This window comes from Neodiprion fabricii, chromosome 4 (genome assembly GCF_021155785.1).
Source record: "Neodiprion fabricii isolate iyNeoFabr1 chromosome 4, iyNeoFabr1.1, whole genome shotgun sequence".
Lineage (NCBI taxonomy): Eukaryota > Metazoa > Arthropoda > Insecta > Hymenoptera > Diprionidae > Neodiprion > Neodiprion fabricii.
Window position 1 is genome coordinate 3,646,573 of NC_060242.1, and position 21,295 is coordinate 3,667,867.

General features: G+C 37.1%; 1 protein-coding gene across 2 annotated transcripts in view; it reads left to right on the top strand.

Moving 5' to 3' along the window:
* Window positions 1-1,618: 1,618 nt before the first annotated feature.
* The window catches only part of LOC124179404, an 87,269-nt gene continuing 67,592 nt past the window's right edge, over window positions 1,619-21,295 (top strand). The window contains exons 1-2 of one of the 2 annotated variants that reach the window (XM_046563720.1): window positions 1,619-1,707; window positions 3,655-3,777. In XM_046563720.1, coding sequence (XP_046419676.1) covers window positions 3,771-3,777 — 7 coding nt within the window. In that variant the 5' untranslated portion in view covers window positions 1,619-1,707; window positions 3,655-3,770. The remainder of the gene's footprint in view (window positions 1,708-3,654; window positions 3,778-21,295) is intronic. The other variant, XM_046563721.1, reaches the window with a different exon arrangement.

Below are 21,295 nucleotides of genomic sequence, written 5' to 3' on the forward strand. Positions count from 1 at the left end.
GTGATACGAGACACGCGCTGAGTATTCTATGTAATATTGTAATTTAATACGTGTGGGTAGAAAATATAATGGGGAAAAACGAATATCGGAACGAATAAGGAAACAAAAAGAAAAAAAAAAGAGCTAAACAATAACCGAGAACAAGACAATCCATGTCGGTGTCATTATTCATCGGTCCAGAAATACTCTTCTGCGAATGTTTTTTTTTTTTTTTTTTGTTTTTTCTTCCATTATAAACATCGGTGAACATGACACATTTATATATATATATATATATATAGAAGTTTGTGTACTTGTATAATATACATACTGTTATTCGACTGGTGAATTATTTATAAATATTGAGAGTGATTTTGAAAAGGATCTTTCTTCAAAAACTGTGAAAAAAATTTTCAGCAACCGTATTTTCTATTCGAAACATTTCAAAACCGAGTCCGTGAGACGGGACGACTTGAGTTAAATTTTTTTTTTTTTTTTTTCCCATCATCTTCGCAACGAAACCGGTCTGCAGGGATGTTTCGATCGAAAGCCAGAAGTCTTCGACAATTTTTTGATACGACAACGTATAGAAAACAAAAAGGAATAAAAAAAATCGACCCATCGCGAACCCGGCCATCGAAACGTTTTTGCAAAAGAAAGTACAGTTTCCGAGCAAACGTTGAGAATTTCAGAATCGGATCCTCACCAAAATCGCTCTCAATATTCGCAACGAATAACTGACCGGTTTGAATAAGAAAATCGAGAGAAAAGAATAAAAAAAAAAAAAAAAAATGGGGTAACTTTTTCAGAGTTTGGACCAATTTGCGTAAAAAAAATTTTCAACAAAATCAAAAAACGATGAGCGTCAGACGTCGGTTGTCGGTTAAAATTCTCGCGATACTCCCCCCCCCCCCCCCCCCCCCCCCCCCCTACATACTCGCTCTCCATTGTCAAGCTTAGCACAATTTTGAAAATCGGTTCCAATTTCCTTTAAAGAACGAGAAAAAATAAAAAAAAAAAAACGGCGTCGCGTAAAAAACCGATTCGCCGATCGACGACGTCCGCGGATCATTCGGCTAGGTTTATCCACCGGCGTCGACGGGCGCAGGAGGAGGAGAAGAAGAAGAAGAAGAAGATGAAGAAGAAGACGGGTCGGGGTTGAACGGAGCTTTGCCCTTCTCGTTGAGGGGGATGCTGCCGGACGAGCGGACTGCGCAGTGATCGATATGAAGTGGTGGGGGATGACGGTGGTGGAAGGGTGTCGTGGTGGGGAGAGGAGGGGTTGCCGGCTCTGGCCGAATAGCTCGGAGCTCAGTTCGTCCCGCGCCGCGTTCGTGTTCGGTTTGAAGCTAAACGCCGACCGACGCGCGAGTCTCTCAACCCCCTGAGACCCCCTTAAAACTGGGTCACTTTTCCCACGCAGGGTAAACTGCGAGGGCGGCGAACGGAGGAAAATACGGCCAAGGGTGGGGGGGGGGGAAGTGGAAGGGAGAGAGAGGGAGAGAGAGAGAGAGAGAGAGAGTGACGTCGGGCGGAAAGGGAGAGAGAGGGCGAGAGGGAAAAAGAGAAAGAGTCGGGGGGGGGGGGGGGGGGGGACGACTCGCTTGGTCCGGACAAAATTCTTCTTCTTCTTCTTCTTCTTCTTCTCCTTCTTCTTCTTTTCTGCAGGTCGTAACAGCGTCTTTCCCGTTTCGTCGACCGTCCCGAAAACGGTATAACAATAATCACGTAATTTATTTGAACATACGTTATTGGAGGAAGATTTTTCGTTTCATTAGTTTACCAAACGTCGGACAACGTCCGTCCCGCTTTGTTAATCTTCGCCGTACCTTTCACGTGCGCGGATTTTACCGTCTATGTGTCGTTTTTGTTTTTTTTTTTTCTCTTCTCCCGCACCTTTTCGACTTTTCATCTTGTTTTTTTTTTTTCATTCCTTCGGCCATGACTCGTCATTAATTTTTTTTTTATTTTTCTTCAACTTTCACGCACACACACACACACGCACGCAGTCGACACTATTGCGCTGAGATATTCGGTTCAAATTACAATTTTAACTCGTACCATGTACGTTTGTACGTGTAAAATCTACGCACACGATTTACTGTGTCTTTAAAAACTTTTAACAGCTGCAATATTGTTTTTCTTTCATCCGTATTCCTCGACGATATCGAAAGTTTTGCGGTATAAACTCGTTCGTTAGGCTAATGTTCTGTTTTTTTTTTTTTATTTTCTTCTTCCTCTTTCCGGGGGCCACTTTTGATTATTTGTTTCTTTATTTTTATTTATTTTTTTCTCGTCCACTTCTTCCTTCTTACCACGCTCGCGTCTCGAGTGAGCAAATTTCGCTTTTTTCATCCCCGGGCAGAATGAAACCCACTGACGACTCTTCAGCGTTTACCAACCTTTTCGTGCTACTTGTGCGTGCACGTGTATATATATACATATATATATATATATATATATATATGGTGAGGCATTCGTATGCATCATCGTACATGTACGCGTGTATATCGTCCGTGCAGAGTTTTGACTTCTTCTACCCCTTGGCTTTTTCGCACGTTTTCTCGTACAATGAATACCGTCGCGTCGCGGCGAGTCAACGAGGGTCTGAAGAGCTTCACTTTCTTTTCTCATCTCTTTGCCTCTTTCCCTGATTTTTTTTTTTTTTTTTTTTTTTTTGTTCCCCCACTTTTCTCTTTTTCCACAATTTTCACACTATTCGCAAAACACCGTTGACGAGATACCGAGTACCTGACGAAATATTTCAAATTCCTTACACACGGTTTTCAATCACGCCGCGACTTGCGAATTTCACCCGGAGATTGAAAAGAAAAAAAAAAAGAAAATCATCGATTCAAACGATCGAATTAAAGGAATGAGTTGAAAAAATTTGAAACGTAATTTTCGTCCTCTTTATTTCTCGTTCCTGTTTTATTTTTTTCTTTTTCTTTTTTTTTTCTTCTTCGCCTCGTTCCGTTTCTCAAAATTCAACGTAACCCAATTACTTTATTTCATTGCAATTTGCGTTACGCGTGTCAGGATGTGCGAAGGAATTACCGCGGATATTCGGATATAAAAAAGATTTGAAAATAACAAAAAAAAACAGAATGTGTAAATAATTTTTGGCAATAAATAAATTCGGTTTAATTATAAAAATTTCTCGACGTTACAAAACTCGCGGTTTGATGTTGATAACCGAATTAAAATTCAGCTATACCTAACTTGACGCTTTCGAGACGAAGAAAACCGAATCTTGAGGATCCGATGAATAAGCCACTTGACTTTTAATATCGGTTCGTCGTCACGCGGAGCAGCACGAATCGGGGAACTAATTGCGAGCGGAATTGTTCTAGTTGTCACTTTGAGTCGTGAAAATAAAAGAGGGGAAAAAGTTGGAAAGAAGAGAGAGAGGAAGAAGAAAAAAAAAAAAAAAATTCAATAAAAATATCAAGTGCAATTTCAACCGACTCATCGTCAGCTGATGTGAAAATCTGTAGATTGATCCGTATTCCGAGTTTGAAAAAATTCTGCGAGTTTGTTAATAATAATAATAATAATAATAATAATTAATCGAAGTGTCGGTATTACAAAAATTTCTCGTCGTGTTTCTAAATATATTTCTTCGTATGTCATGTGTATAAATTGTACCTAAATATACGCGTTTGGTGATTTCAGTGGTGATAAGTTATTTTCCCCATCTGTAACACGGACGGATCTCTTCGTTCGAATTTGAGGAGGTGGAGGATTTTTTTTTCCCTGGAAAACTTGTGAAATCAACGGCGGCGTGGAAAATGAACGGTGAGTGAACGCTCAATTACTGCAATTGATTAGTTTACAATGTTTCAACCGTTAAACCTCGTACACTGAGAAATATTACTTTTCATTTTCTACCTAGAAGTATATTTTGTCGATTGTGGTAAAAAATGAAAATAGTCGAAGACCGAGCGGTAACCGTAACTAAAAATTTCCCTCAGTGTACAGAATTAATAATTTCAATCATTTTCATCCCAACATCGAATTATGTCGACAAATTATCATTGTCTTCTTTGCTTTTTGTTTTATATTTTTTGTATGTCACCGTGTTTTTTGTTGGTTTTTTTCACTGTAATGCGAATTATACACGCTTAATGTACGTATATGTAATATACACATGTAATATGTATGTTGCACAAAGCCGTGGAACTCGGGGAATATGCAAATATTTAGCAAAGTGGCTCCCGGGGAGTCCTTCGGATGCATCCCTCGGGGCGATAATTTCAGGACTTTTTTACCCCCGTCGAGACTCGGTAAACCCTTTTGAATAATCAACGATTATTTATCCAGAATTCATTTATCTTTATTATACGTATTATATCAACTATTGCGGAGTAAAACTCTCGGCGCTTACTCTTCTACGCATTTGGTTTTATAGGTAAAAATATCGGCCGGTAGGTTGGTAAACAATAATGTGTTTATGGTGTAATTCTTACGGGCAGAGATCGTCCGTCGAAAATCCGGCTTAAATATAATATAAAACGTTTAAATCGGCGGATAAAAAATTCATCGATTAGTCGGTGAGGCTGCAATTTCGCTATGAATTTATTAGCCGTTTGGTGTTAATGTAGAACCAGACGCCGATCAGAAAAGCGATCCGGTTTCTCGGCTGGAGGTTTCAATCGGATTATCGGATATTCGATAGGGGATGTCAATAAGCTTCACAGTTGTATGATCGTATTTCCAGATAAAATATTCGTTCTATACCCAACCCAAAATAATAATAAAAAAAATTTAACCATGTAGAAGTTGTGATTCTTGTAGGCATAATAATAATAATAATAATAATATGTAGAGATTAAGCATTGCAGAGAATTATAATTTGTGGTAAAAGTTTAATTCTAATTAACCTTTTCATTTTGCTGCCAAGTCTGATCGATTTCAGATTTTTTCACTCGGCCGTTTTCAAAATGATGGCAAAAATTTGTACACTCTTCCCTTTTCATTGCGATGATAAGTATCGCGGAGAAAAATTTTTTGCGGATTGTTTAACCTGATTTCAGGGTGAAAATTTTTACACTGTAATGTAATATTGCGAAGTTGAGGAAATTGATCGGATAAGAATCTATATATTTGTTAATTTTGTTGTGATAAAATCGTACTTTGAGTATATTTGTCGGATTGTTACGTTAGCAAGCTTCGAAAGTACAAAATTAGACAATATTGTAATTTATAAACAAAAGCTTAAAGTATATATGTATACAATACGTCGATGCTTTATTTTAGATTGTTTAAAAAATTATTATATATCGTTGAAATGTTGAGAAATTAAATGATTAACCACGTCAACGTAACGGAAAAAAAAGTTTTACAGTGAATTTTGAACTTTACAGCTTACTGTATCTTAATAATCTGATAAATACTCATTTAATAATAGTAAAATTATGTCGATTTTTGGCCGATTAAAATTTCCTTGACGATTAAAAAAGTTACTGTAGAAATTGTTAGAAAAAAATAGAGAAAAGAGAAAAAAACATTGCTGTTATGATTCTTGTTGGAAAATTCAGCCTAAAAAATTTTTCCAACGCGCGAAACGTATAGTCGATCCCAATTCGATGGCTTTTCTGTTATACATTATTTAAAGGTAAAAATATACGTGCTCGTACTTCTTTCAAAGGCGTTAACAAGCAGTCGCAAAATTCAGAGAGAAATACTCGCAAGTTTTTTTAATCGTTGACCATGTTAAACTACAACCGCGAGCCGTTAACAGGTTTGCTCACTGTTCCGGATATTAAAAAAATTGTGTGTAATTTAATAATGTAACGAACGCTCTCTCCATTTTCCAACGTTGGCGGTGAGTCCTTGATCATTGCAGCAATTATTGGCATTCCCATCACTCTACAATATTGTATGCATGGCTGTATCTACAGGTAAATTATTTGCCATCTCAATTAATGCACGAAGTCGGGAGTGAAAGTAAACGGATTCGGTTTCTTGTCTGAATAAAAAAAAAGATGGAATTATAAGCGGAAAAATAAATTAAGGGGACGGGGTTGAAGTTCCGAATTTGAAAAGTTTCGAAAGCGCTTAATTCCGAATTATTTGCTGGTTGAAGTTGAAGCAAAGAAATTAAACTTTGGAGAAACAACAAAGTTTCGATTGGTCGGAAAGCCGGCGGCTCAAAGTTCCGAAAATTCAAGTAACGATAGAGCAAAATTCAGATTTTTTAATTTTCCAACTTTTGCACTTACGAAACTTTGAGCGTCGGGTTTCGGACCATTGAAAACTTTCATATTTCCTCAAAGTTTGATTTCTTTACCTTGATTGTCACCAACAAAAATTTCGGAATTTCGCGCTTTCGGGACATTTCAAATCGGAAATTTGAACCCCGCCCGAAATGAATTGTTAAGTTTCACGATTTTATTGAATTGCAAATCTGCAAATTAAGCTCGATATTCATCAACTGAATACTCACATAGAATCATCTGTATTCAACTTTTTCTATCGTACAACAATTTTCGACTACAAATATCACCCGCGTAAGTTTCCAGCCATTTACAACAACCACGAGCCTTTATTCCGATCCAAAATTCGCAAAAATTTGTAACTCTTACAACATTGAGAGATCGAATAATTTTATTTCAACATCTCTTCCCTTTCATCTCTTCGAATTCCTCTCTTTTATTTCTGCACTCCTTTCCACCGTCGGTATCTTCCCACGTAAACGACAAAAGCAGAAAACCCGCAAAAATTCTCCTCCAATCACCCCACAATTGTTACACGCAAAATTTCTCCCATTAAGGAAACCCGAGCAGCCTAATAACGCGAATATCGAGAACAAACGTAGAACCAGAACATTTGCGTGGGTGTCGAAATGTTGAAAGCGCAAGGGCTTCTTGATTTACAGGGGCGGGGGAGGAGGGTTTTAATTGTTACCCAAAACGCGTATGATACACCTACACAGATATACGCGTACACATAATTCCGTGACGATTTCCGTCTCCTCTTTCCTTCCCACCGCAGATGCAAACATTTCCGTTTGATCTTTCGCTCTCGGTTAGACTCCCTTCGGGTTTGTTGTTACGCATATATGCGACGTATGTTGCGTGTCGTACGTTAACACACGACTGCTATTCTCTCTCACGCCCTTTACTCGAAGGCTTTAATTTTCTCGCCTTTTGTTTACCCGACCAGAGTGTCACGGTCTTGTTTGCCAAACGCGCGTAAGTATCGTACAAATATATACCGAGACAATCTCTTGATACTTGAAAATCAACCGCGCATGCGCGAGTTTTATCGGCTCTTCGCGCAGGCTTGCCATCCCGAGTTTTCGCCTGCCAAACTGTTTCTGCCTTCGATGTGGTTGACACGAATTTTCGAGGTTAGAATCTCAAATAATCGAGGCAGCGACTCGGAAAGGTTTGGGAAGCGTTTTGTTGTCGGGTCGGAAAGTCGATTCTTCAAAGAACGGTCGGAATTTAACGCTTACGCTCTTTGAAAATTCAAACGTACACGTTTTGCGTAGGTTGGCACGCCTGTATCGCGGACAAGAATATCGCTGCGGGAATATTTCGCCGACCAATGAGATTCAATTATTCGGCGCACGCGCGGTTGGTTTTCAAGTTTCAAGAGATTGTCCCGGTATAATATGTTCGTGTTATACGTGTCTACACGTGTACGCATCCAGGACACTCGCTACAAATCTCTTTCTCATGTTTTTTCTTATCTCAAGAAATTTGGTTCACGGTAGAACAGTGAAAAAAATTGTTTGACGATGAATAAGACTGTTTTTATGCCTGAAGAACAGATTCGTGAATTAGGTGTGTGAGTTGATTTCCCTTTCGAGTTTTGTAATTTTTCTAATAAGAAGAAGTCATTCGTTGATTAATCAGGCAGAAATTATATCATCCTTTTAACAGTGCCGAGAACCGACGCTAGAAAATTATATCCCAACCTTTGAGTTGTTACTCTGAAGAAATGGAACGCGAGAAATTATTTGATACGGTAATTTATGCGTATTAAAATATTGCGCTTCGGTTTGATTGGATGATTTTTTATTCAGCCTGTCGAAAGACGATTGACGTAAAACGGACGTAATGCCAATAAATAATCATGCATGCGTGTGACGATTAATGTGGAACCCGGTATTCAAAGTATATGAGAGGCTGATTACGAATCTAAAATCGTATTTGAAAAATTCAAGATGGCGGATCTAATATGACGGACAAAAATTTCAAATTCGATCGAATCCGGAGAAAAAACACCGTCCGGGGGTTTTTAGGGTCGCTGATTACGAAACTGAAATCAGATTTCGAAAATTCAGTATGTCGAATCCAATCGACGACCCTGAAAACCCTTGCATAGAATTTTTTGACCGTATTCTATCAAATTTGAAATTTTTGTCCGCCATATTGGATCAGCTATTTTGAATTTTTTAAACCAGATTTCAGATTCGTAATCAGTGAAACCACAAAAACTATGAAATACTATCTCTTCATAAAAGTTGACTCAGCATAATAACGTGTGACAAAAAAAAAAAAAAAAGGGTTAAACATCAGCTTTAAATCAACACCATAACATTAATTCAGCAAAATTATAGACTGTGTATTAACAAGATAATTTTTGATAATTGTAGAGGAATTTCCTCTCGCAAAGACATAATCTTAAACAAACCGTAACAATTGATAAAAAAAAAAAAAGAAAAAAAATGCATGATGTTTCCGAAAAATGAAAACAATCCTCGTTCATCGTTATTTATAACTCTTGCCAATTGAAAGTGGAATAATCAATATTCAAATTTCAATCCGTGAGCAAAGAAAAATTTTTTTTATCATCATCTATATTACACAACCTGTTTAACTTTCCTTCAGTCAACCCGAAAGGATTCACCTAAATCCTCATCGCGTTACGCACCAATAAGCTTTTCTTTTTTTCTTCCCCTCCTTCTGGTTATTGACTCTCTTTCTTCATTTCAACCGGCCGCAACCCCGTTTCGTGTTTCGTCGCTTTGATCCCAAAAATTCTCGAATCAGGGGTGAGTGGGGGGTGAAAAAAGTTTAGGGAGGCGAGCTTGCAGGCTTTTCGTGCGTTTTATTCCCCCTCCCTCCCTCCCTCTCGAATCTTTTCTCTTTCCGCCAGATTATACTCCTCGCCGCAATTCTCTTCGTTATTCCTCCCCCTCCTCACCGTCCTTCGGTTCAACATAAACTCGTTTCCGCGATTCTCGTCGCTTCCTGTGTTGTGTTACGTATCCCTACGTACGTACGTAACAACCCTCCTCGGATCTCGTGGCATCATTTTCGGCAAATGAAGGTTCTCGGGTGTGACAAGTTCTTGAGCAAATCCTGCAGCACTCGAGAGTCTCGCCTCTAATCAACCCCGTTTTACCCTCTTTTGGTTAAACTTTTGTGCAGCCTCCGCGTCTCGTTTTACGTCATTCGGGAAATTCCTGATTGTTATTATCTGCGGTAAAAATGATTGACGAAAAAAATCTTTCGGAAATGTTGTTCAGTTACAGCTTTTCTAGATTCTCTCTGCTTTTGTTTTTTTCTTATTTTCTTCCCTTTTTATTTCTTTCGTTACTTTTATTACGTTTAAATCATTCATTGCTCATCGTGGAAAAACTGTTCAGGTAAAAATCGCGTTTACAACTAGACAAATCTACAGACTCTGTTCGAAGTCGTCGAATGGATAACAGAACAATTAATTTTATTCAAATTTCACGCTGTTATTATTATTTCCCTCTTTACATATTTCAGGCATATTTTAAATGTCGCTTGGATACTTTACCTCCTATGTACGGAAATCGCAAACTAACCAAATTTTTGCCAGTACAAGCTTATCTTATAAACTTTATCCCGATCATCGTACAATCTTTTTCTTTTTTTTTTTATGTTTCTCATTTTGCGAACTAAAACTGCTCACTCGCAACTATCCGCGCTATTTTCCGCGATATTTAATTATACAAATTCTTGGCTTTGCGTTCCTAAAATCCACGAACATTATAATATAGTTAATACCTGGAATATGAAGTTCATTTCCCAGTAAAACGAAATTTTCTACTAGCCGATTACTTTTCTTTATCTCTTAGGTAAATATGCGTTACGAATGATAGGAAGTAAGAAAATGCCAGTAGAATGCAAGATTAAATGAAACGCGTGCCGAGCTCGAGGGTTAACCCTCGATAAAAAGAGGAAGAAGAATGAGAAAAAATAAGGGATGAAAAAAGAGGCTGCGCAGCGGATCTTGAGTATTATAGATTGCATTATTACGGGGCATTTCTGCAGCGGCTGCACACTGTTTATGCACCTCGTGTGCACCGCTCCTTCAGCTTATATGGTCCTTCAATTAATACGCCTTCCGACGCTTCGCGCTTTTAAGCCTTGCATACGACGCTATGTATATATATATCTGTATATATATATATATATACGGATAAGAATGCAGTTGAGGTTGCTGCACCGTTTTCATCGCGATGGGTTGGAAATGCGCGATAAAAATGAAACCCCTTTTTTTTAACTAATTCCAACAATATTCGAATAGTTTTTTTTAAACGATACCTGTTTTACTCAATTTTTCTAGTTAAATTACTGTAACAAATGAAATTTTTCTCGGCTTAGATACACGCATGCAGACGCACATGTATTACGTACACGTACGTGTCGTTGTATACGACGTCCCTGTACGCCGGTAGAACGGCGAGGCTTCATCCCTCGGGATCTCAACACCACTCGGATAGATAAACCGTGCACTTTGCTACCGAGGGCTAATTTACGATCATCTGCTTTGATCGTAGCTCCCTTGCGGTTCTATGCCAGACACGCGTGTGACTCTGCAGACTTGACGTGTATTTTAATTGCATGAAACTTGACAAAGATTCGTAAATATGATCTTACTAACTCTGATAAAGTACCTGTTCTGAATTTTTATAGATTTTGTTTTCATCGAACTCCTGAATTGTTTCAAGTATTTAAAGTGATTTTGTAAAGGAGCTTTTTTAAAATTTTCAAAACTGTAACCGTGGCTGAAAGAAAAATTCCGAGTGTATCGAGGTTCGTGATTTGAATCTTAGAAATTGAATTCAGAACTTAGAAAAAATGCGTTTCGTGGCTTTCGATCTTGTGGATTTAAAACCAGCTACGGATAAAAAAACAAGCTTCTTATCCATCCGAATTATCGTAAGACAATCTTGCAATATATTTCCATGTAAAAATTTTTACTGAAATCGTTTCTGCACGGTGACATTTATACGTATAATAATTATCGGTATTGTATTAAAACAACAAGGCAAAGAAAATTCATGTCATAAATATAGGACGACATCAAAGTAGCGACTAATTGATTAATTAAAATTTATTATTATATAGGTGTGTACATAAAATCTATTATATTCGTGTTTATCTTCGATTATTTTATATAATGTAGGTATAGACGGATAAAACGAGACTTTTCATTCAGGCATTTTTAATAACCAACCGCCGTGCAAAACCCGAAGCTATTTCAACGAAGCAGCGTCGGAGCTTCTGAAGATATCGACAAGCTTTCATATTTTAAAGTTTTCAAGAAATTTCATCCCCCAATTAGCGGATTATTGTCCCTTGACGTTTTTTTTTTTCTTTTTCTTCTCATGTAACTTTAAGCGACGGGAACGAATATTTTACGTTCGTTCAATCGGCTGATTTTTTCACCGCAGGGGTAAAGAAAATTTTGGAAAACTTTTAAGGGAATGAGAGCTTTTCTTTTTTTTTTTTTTTTTTTTCATGCCTCTTCTTTGAAAGATTTTTCTCCGACACGTTTATTCGGTTTGAAGGAAGAAGGAGGAGTCGGAGGACGAAAAAATAACTCGGAGAAGTTTGCGACATAAATTTTGACTGATCCCTGAATCTTGCCTCGGTGCGCGAAAACTACCGACTTGGCAAAAATACGAGGTAATATAACTCAGGAGCTGTGGGGAATTAGAGGAAAGAAAACTCCGCGTTGCAACATTAGGTGTATTACCTTATATATATTTTACTTCGCTGTTCGCAAGCTCGTCGTTAAGTATACAACGAGATTGCGGTACGAACGAATGGGAAGGAAAAAAAATTAAATAAAAAATCGCCTTGTAAAATGTAAATCAATGATTTGTAATGATTGTCGTTTTTCCCTTTTTTTTTTTTTTTTTTTTTGACAAGGCAAAGAAATACACAGTTTGAATTTGGAACCCTAAACGAATTTATATCTACCATAAAAATTCTTTTTTTTTTTTACCGAAAAGATAAAAATCTTTCACGAAAATCTGCAAGTTTTATTTATTTGTTTATTTATTTATTTTCTCTCTCTTACGAGAAACCACGCAAGCTTACAATTTGAAAATTTGAAACGAAACAATGCGAAATGTTTAAATTTCTGTAAAAATTTGTAGCAGTAGAAACTTTCATCGTTTCTAATATTATCCGAGAGCGTAAATTGTGATAAAAAATGTAGCTGTAATATTCCGACAACAATTTGATAGTTGTTCATTTATTTGTTTATTGTTTTTTTTTATTCTCAATGTTCGCCGCGCTACGTAGAACTTGAATTCATTCCTCCCGTTTGTAATTCATCCGGGCAGAGGTCGTAATTTTCGTACGCCTCGATGCCTGCAGCTCTCTTTATCCATGCTTGTAACGAAATTCCAAGGGAAAATTCACGACTCCTGTATTCACCGACCTTCTTATACGATCGTCTTGTCTCTCCATCTTTGTCTCTGTCCGCCTCGTCCTCCGGGGATTTCTGTAATCCTCGCGTCTCGCCGAAGGACCTCGTCCTCATCCTCCTCCCACTTCTTCTTCTTCTCTTTCTTCCTCTCAATTTTCTTCCTCTCCACCTTTCTCGAGACGTCGAAGCGTTGCGGAAATTTCTTGACCGCACGCTCTTTGGGGAATATCGCGCACTTCGATATAATGCATATAAATCTCGATCCCTCCCTTCGTCTTCTTCGTTGACTTTCATCTGTATTCCTTGCTTTTCCTTGCTTTTACACGTTCTCTTACTTTCCCGCCCGACGAAATTCTTTGTTTTATGTTTATTTTTTTTATGGAAAATTCCTTCTTTTTTTTATTCTTCTGTTTCGTTGCGTCTGATTTGGATTAAAAAATTTCCAAAAAAAGGGGTAAAAAGTGGATCAGCTGTAATTAAAAAATATTTAACTCGTGAAGTTGGCGTTGAAAAAGGTTTCTCCACTTTTATTTTACATCGTGTCGTTTCGCTCGATCTTGCGAGCCTGAATTTAATTAAACGTGCTTACGAGTTTGAGGCGGTGATTTTAGAACTCGATGTCAGCTCTCTTTGAAACGAAGATTAGAGCGAGTATGTATTACGTACATATATATGTACGATGTAGGTTCATTACGGATTACTCCGGGAAGCTTTTCCACTCTTTATATATGCGTATACTGAATAATTAAAAGCTTAAATTCTCCCGATTTTCAGCGTATTATATCAACTTCTGACGCAAATGTAAAATGCAAGATACGAATTACGGTGAAATAACACCGTCGTGATCATCCTGATACTGAATTTCGAGGATCTTTTCATACCGCAGGAGATTCAACGAACTTAATCCAAGGATAATTATTAACGTTATATAACAACGTGAGAAAATTTGCGACCCTCTATATATTCGTTGGAAGATAAATTTCCATTTTGCATATGGAATGAATTACGACAGTTATTGCAATTGCGAATTTATAATCAAATAAAATATAAAAAATTGCGGTTTTATCGTAAAATTTTAAAGCGAATGAATTTGAATCGTAGAAAAGTCAAATGGCGTGAAAAAAAAAAAAAAAAAAAACAAAAATAAAAAAGAAACAACAAAACAAAATACAGAATTACGATTATTCGGAATATATTTTAACTCTCTTCATATAAATTTTACCTTCCACTGAGAGACGTTTTTAATTTCTTTAGTTTAGACTTGTAAATTTTTACTTTTTTATGCACCCATTCCGGCTGAATAATTCACATTTTGAATACCGCGTGTTTTTTTGAAAATTCGATATCGCGAGTCAAATTTCGTCGTCGTTTGTTTCTAAAAATATTTACCCCCCCCCACCGAAAAGGGTGCTTCTCTCTCTCTCTCTCTCTGTCTCTCTGTCTCTCTCTCTCTCTCTTGCTCGCGCGCGCTTTTGCAATTATCCAGGAGTGCTTACGGCGAGATGAAACGAAGTCTGCCGTCGGTTGAATTTCAGCATCGCATCATCACCGAGACGCGCAGAGATGTAGATCCAGGTTTTGGATGCAGATTCTATCTGGGATCCCAAGACAAAGAGGAGCCGTGCATCAAGGGACGCGCCTGCATCCGCAATCTCGCCACACTTACAATTAGTCGAGTTTCAAATGCCTCGTCGTTTTATAATAAACGGAATCCGCATCCCACAATACCGTAAAATTACACAACGAATTGATATTCACGGTCAGATCGTTTCTCAAGTCGCAGAGAATCTTTTTTTTCGTTTTTTTTTTTTTTTTTTCATTCATCTTTCTCGAACGTGTTTTTTTTTTTTTCTTTTCTTTTCTTTTCGCAATCGTATTTTCAATCAGTTTCAGTGATTCGTGTAGTTTTCAATAGTCCATGTATTTTATACATATATCGGGTGGTCGTTAATTTTCAACACATTCTTCTAAACTCCTGAAATCGATGTATAATGTCGAAAAGAGAGTGTAAAAACGGTGCCGAAATTGTTTTGAAAAATGTCGCAATTATCGAATAAGAAAGAATAGAACTAGTGTTTAATTAATCTGACTTTTTGCTTACTCGAAGACTGAAAAAAAAAAAGAAAAAACATTTTCTCTTGTCTCGAAGTTGGAAAGAGTGTCGAAATCAACTAGACAAATAAAAATCGTTTTACAAACGACCGCGCCGCGTTTTTATTTTTTTTTTATTTTTTATTTACTTTGCCGCGATTATTTACAAACCTATCAATGACGTGTCATATGTTTTAACGTTTATACCATAGATGGGAATTTTATGTAAAACAAAATCAGTCTGTTCGAAGTTTCAACGTGATAAGAACACCGTCAAATACATTTTTCTGTCGAAATCTATGTTTCCCTGTTTTCCGACCGAAATATCGATGAATCGAACAATTTTTCCAGTTACCGTAACAAATGAAATTTTTCTCAGTGGGTGAGAATTATACGTTGGAAATTAACGACCATCCTGATCTACAGACGTACATGTACATGTATAGACACAGTGTTTGACGAGTGTAATCTCGTCCTTAGACGCGGTAAAACCACACGACTAGATGAAAACAGAAATTGGATGCTCGCGGATGAACGACGTCGCAAAGGATCGAGGATACAGGAGCCACGGTGGTATTTCTTAATTCCCAAAGCGTCCGAGCCTTGTGGACTTTTTTTTGCATTTTTTTTCTTTTTTTCTTTTTTTTTTCTTTTTGCTACTCCTTTTTCTCATTTCGAAAATCGTTTAGTTTCCTTTTTCCATTTTTCCTCCAGCTCTATTCGTTTCAACCGCGCATCGGTGCCTTTGAAATATTTCAATCTCAGCAGTGATTGCGGATTTTTTTATTTTTTTTATCTCGCGGTATAAAAAAAAGAACTCGAATTTTATCGGTATCTTATTTTTTTCTTTTCCATTCACGTCGAGGGTAAGCAAAAACTTCTTTCACGTCGTCGTAGTTGTTGTATCAATAATTGCCCGGGTTTCCTCTGCTCGATAAAAAAGACTTATGTTTATTCGCATGATCGAATATCGGCGAACTATGAAAACTCCGAACAAATACCAAATAGCGTAATATCGATCCGTTCGCTTGTATAATATATAATAATCACAACAGTCGAACCGAGTCGTTGTCCAGGGTAAAAATTTTCTTGTCTGCAGCGTAGGAAAAGTTTAAAATTATGCAGCCGGAGTCATCCGCATAAAAGCTATAGCTCTATCTATAAATAAAAGTGCAGACTTCGAGGCGAGCTTATATATATGTATGTATGGGGCATTCCAAGTCAAATTTGTAACCTGTGTACCTCAACTCTTTTCGAGTTTGAACATTTTTTAGTACGATGTTGGCTACCGATTCAAAAGGGTCTCGGAATTTTGTCGGACTTTTTTTAGCCACTCGTGAAATTTGAAACAATTTAAAAATCAATTCGAAAAACGCCATTTTCATAAATTCTTACTGATTTTCTGATTTAAAATATGATATTTAAGCACTACACGATAATGGGATCTCAATATTTACTAATTTCTTTCACAAGTTTTTAGTTTGTTGCATGTTGGAATTCGTTTTGCTCTTTTTATATCTTTTACGTACCTGGATATATTTTTATACGTATAAAATGGTCTGCAGAATCACGTGTGAATTTTTTCAGATCACAAAATAATGGCGTTTTCGAAATTGATTTTTCAATTTTTCGATATTTCATTTTCCGGCTTGAGAAAAAATGTGAAAAAAAATTCCGAGTCCCTTTTGGCTCGGTCGCATCATCATATCAGTAAAAAATTATGAAAATCGAAAAGAGTGAGGCACATTGGTTGAAAATTTCACACGGAATGCCCCCTATACGTCTGTATACACGTAAACCTTTTTGCAAAGAAATCCGTTCAAGAGGCTGACTGTGTCTGCGAGAAATTTTCCCGCTGGGAAATCATCGCGGTGTCCATTTTCAGGACCACCTAAGTTTGTATATAATTCTAGATGTCATTGTCACATATGTATTATATACCGTATATATATATACGTAAACATGTCTTTTTCTACGTGACTCGACCTTCGCGCGAATCACCCATACATACACACACACGCACGTACATGTATGCGTACGGAAGATTGATCAAGCCGCGTTAAAAATATGAAGTGGGATCAATTTTTGTCGTAAAAAATTCAAACCAGCAGCTCATTTTTCGTTTACTTTATTTTTATTTATTTTATTTATTTTTTTTCACTCATCCGCTTATTACTCTTCACCGCAGCGAATTTACACGCACGTACGAAACGTATTTACCGCGTTGTTTTTCTTTTTATTTTTTTATCAAGGTTCGCGTCATACCCGCGACTACTGCCGCAGGAGAACTCTCGTCACGCGATTCCGACACGCGATTTTCTAGACGCGGGTAAACCTGTAACTACTTTGCAAAAAGTTGAAACGAACGCGACGAAGAGGAGAGAGAATTGAAGAGAGCAGAAGAATGGAGAAAAAAAAAAAAAAAAACCGCACGCGATTATAAAAATAAACGAGCAAAGATGGTATAAAAGTCAAGAGGTCTTGATACCGTCGTTATTGTTATTATTACAATTATCATTGTTATTATTATTCGTACATACGTTGCAAAATATACCTGAACGAGAAAAAAAAACAAAAAAAACATTTTGAGAAATTAGAAGGAAGAAGGTTTATGAATTATTTTTTGGGAATTGTGTTGATAGTTTTTTGGTTTTTTTCCTTTTTTTTTTTTTTGGAAAAACAATCAAAATGGACGGCATTCCCTCGCTCTTTGTGCATTTTTCTTAACAACTTCGTGGTAATACGAGCAAATTCTGCAATCTTGCCGTTCGATATAAATACCCGTGCCTGTTATCCTTCCTTAACGTATTATATTATAGAGATATATGCATACATATATATATATATGTATATATATAGAGGTTCTACATTTCTTTACCTAACACTGCAGACAAAATCGCGCTGCATAAGCGCCTTCTTATTCAATGATGCGGCCATTACCGACCTGTATGTATGATAACATATATATATATACATATATATATACCCCGACTACATATATACGTATATAACGCAGATAAGGAATCCCTTTTTTTTTCACCCTTTCGGACGAAATTTTTTATTTTTTTATTTTTTATCCCAACCTAACCTCATCCGTGCGATTTTTTTCTCAACGTTGTAGAATTTTTCCCTTTTCTTCTTTTCTTTCTCAGACATTTATCCGATAATTTACCAATGTTCGAAAACTTTTTGTACACACGATTAGAAATATTTTTCTACCGATGATATTGTCTGTAATTCATGGCATATGAATCAAGGAAAATGTAACGAAAAGAAGGTAAAAGAAATAATTCACCGTGTAAACCGACAAGTGTGAACGAATTGTTCGTAATTCATATGCCGCGGTGTTTTAACCGCAGAGCTTGCGAAAGTTTCGTGACCGCCGAGTTGGTGTCGGCTCGAGTATGCTCAGCTAAATATCCAACCGAGGCATTCAAGTGCACTCTTTGCGTCGTCGGACCTTGCGCGAAGAATCCGAGCACTCGAAAGATATATGTGTATAATCGGTGTGAACGTGGCTGCGCGCAATCCGTGCCCTTTGAGAGAGAGAGAGAGAGAGAGAGAAAAAAATTTCTAATTTTCCAGCTAATTTTATTTTCTATTTTTATTTTTAATTTATTGATGACGGCTTTGAGAGGGATATTTTTTGTCCATGGAAAATTCTGGCCTTGGCACGTTGTATACGCGATACTTTCTGAAGAGAAAAATGTTTTTGAAAGAAGAAGAAAGGGGGGGAAAAAAAAAAAAAATTACACGCACACAACATTTTTCAATTTTCCTCCGTACTTGTGCACGTAGATTATTTTTGTCGAATTCATTTGAACGGCTTGCATCTTAATTCGGATAAAAAAAATTTCTAACTTGGGACGATAGGTGTTGTTATTTTTTTTTTTTTTTTTCTCCTTCCGATCTATGACAAAAACTAAAGCACAGAATTTCTTTCGCTAACGCAAGAAAGAGTAAAAAAAAAAAAAAAAAAAAGCGATACGACCAGCAGAAAAGAGGAAACGAATCGTGGGAGAGACATTTTTTTTTTTTAAATTGTCGCAACTACTGTTTCGAAATTTTGCCAAATTAATGCGGCGAAGCGTAAAAGAATAGAAGGATAAAGTCTGTGAAAAAAAAAAAGAATAAAAAAACGCTATTCCTCGTCGGGTTTTCAGTCCGGCGAACTTTGTCGATAGGTAAAATTCGATTTTGGTTATTGCTCGAACCGCCGTGTACCCGCAGTTGCGGTTTTACAGCGGCAGTTTGACCGAGAAGGAATATTCTCGGTATCCCGTCGGAGGAAATTCTGAACTCTTTTCCTCTCTTTGTCCGAACGTTCTTCCCTTTAGACCGCGGTAATAAACCGAACTAGAGAATTTGACCGAGCAATTTCACGTCCGCCATTCAACCCGCGAGAGTTTAATTGGGTATCCTCTACAATATAAACTCGCGCCTCTGTTGCATCAAACTCGGACAAAACGTTTTTTCTTTTATTACTATTGATTGTAAAAAAAATTCTGCCAGCGCGTGAGTTGATTTTTTAAGTTTACGGACGAAGAGAATGAAAAACAAAAAGTACTCGTCAAACGCTCCGCCTAACGAAGATATTTGTCGGTTCGGCGCGTTGAAAGTTTTTTCGTATTTTAAAATCTCTCGAGAAACAAAAAAGACGGACAAGAAAAAAGAAAAGGAACAGATTTCGAGTTCGACTCGATTCGACATTTTGAAAAACTTGAGTACTTAATTTTGTACCGCTTTAAAAATTTTAAACTTAAATTCGATCCTTATTTTCAGTCGATTTCGCATATGTAGAAAATTCATTTGTGTTTCAAAAAAAAAAAAAAAAAAAAAAGGAAAAAAAACGAAACGAAAATATCAATTCTTTTCACCTACGAGCAATAAAGAACTGAGAAACAAAAATCTCGTTAAATGTGTACTGATAAATTAATCTGTCGACAAACGCGATTAAATCGCATTTATAATGAAAGAGTTGCTGTGGATTACACGATTTTGATTTTGCAAATCTGTAACCTGATCGAGTGGCTCAACGATGAGCGAAATTTGCCCACTTTACCTGCTGTATCTACGCGTGTCGCAAATCTCTGGGGGCTTATAAGCTGGGCAAGGGCAGCAATGTTACCCAAACATGCAGAGAGAGAGAGAGAGAAATGGGGGAGATTATTCGCAAAGTTTCAGGTATTTCAACGCCTGGTGATATTTTTTTTAATTTCGAAATTTCTTGAATTCACCAAATATGGCGATTGGAATATTTTTTCGATTCAACGAAACGTCGTTTGATCTAATTTTACGAAAAGCGTTGTCAAAACAATAAACAATTTTTTTTACCAAATGAAACCAAATTCATTTGAATCAATGAAACGTTATTCTTTCGCCGTATTTGGTAAATCAAACCAGTTTTTAGTTTTTTACTGTCGGTAAGAAAAAGTTATAAAACAACGATAACTTGACTTTTGTATTTAATAGATGTTTCGTTGCGTCGACGCTACCAACTTCAAACGGGGTGAGATTGACATTCCGAATTTGAAAAGTTCCAAGAGCACCAAATTCCGTGTTTTTTGTCCGCGAAAGTTGAAGTAAAAAAATCGAACTTTGAAGAAACATCAAATTTAAGTCTCGAATTTTTTTTTTTTTTTGTGTTGGTTTTTCGATATTTTTACATCCACTTGTTTAGTAAACTACGCTGTGTGAGTATATTTTAATTTCCGGGGTGACTTGAATTTTCGGAACTTTGATCCGTCCGTTTTCCGACCATTCGAAACTTTGTGGTTTCTCAAAAGTTTGATTTCTTTACTTCAATTTTCGCCACGAAATAATTCGGAATTTACCGCTTTCGGGACCTTTCAATTTAGGAACTTCAACCCCGTCCCTTTTTTCAAACCAACAGCTTAGGCTAGAGCTTTATAGCAAAGGTTGCGGTTGTAGGTATCCACCTAAAGGCGAATGGCGAATATATACGTACGTATATCCGAGTACCTTGGCAGAGTTAACCCGTTGTGTTTGAGCTACGTGAGCGGTGGATTAACGAGGTTTCATTGCTAGTCCTTGGGGGTGAATCTTTCCCCCAAACCCCGTGCGAAGAGCTTGATTACCTCTACCTGTCGACGGTGTAATTCCCGGCTGGAGTTTCGGGTTTCTCATTATTTATTTTCCCTGATTTCTTGCTCGTTTCAAGCCTGCCAACGAATATCGTTTCTTCAATTTCGCTTTTCCTACACCTGATGTTCAAATCATCGGCCCCAAGGGATTATTCATCGGAGTTGATTGATTTGCGCGTTAATTACGTACGGTCATTAGCCTTTTAAATTTCAGTACAACCCATCCATTTCTGACATCTTTTTCCACGAAATTTTCAATCAGTTTTTTAGAATTTGGATGCAGATGTTTTTATTTCACCTAAATCAAAGGCGACTAATTTCGAATTATTTGGCGGCGATAGTTTAAGTAAGGAAATCACACAAAGTTTCGAATTGTCGGAAAGCCGGCGGCTCAAAGTTCCGAAATTCAAGTTACGACAGGGCTAAGTTCCGAAAAGTAAAGTTTCGATAGAATAAAATTCCGAAAATTA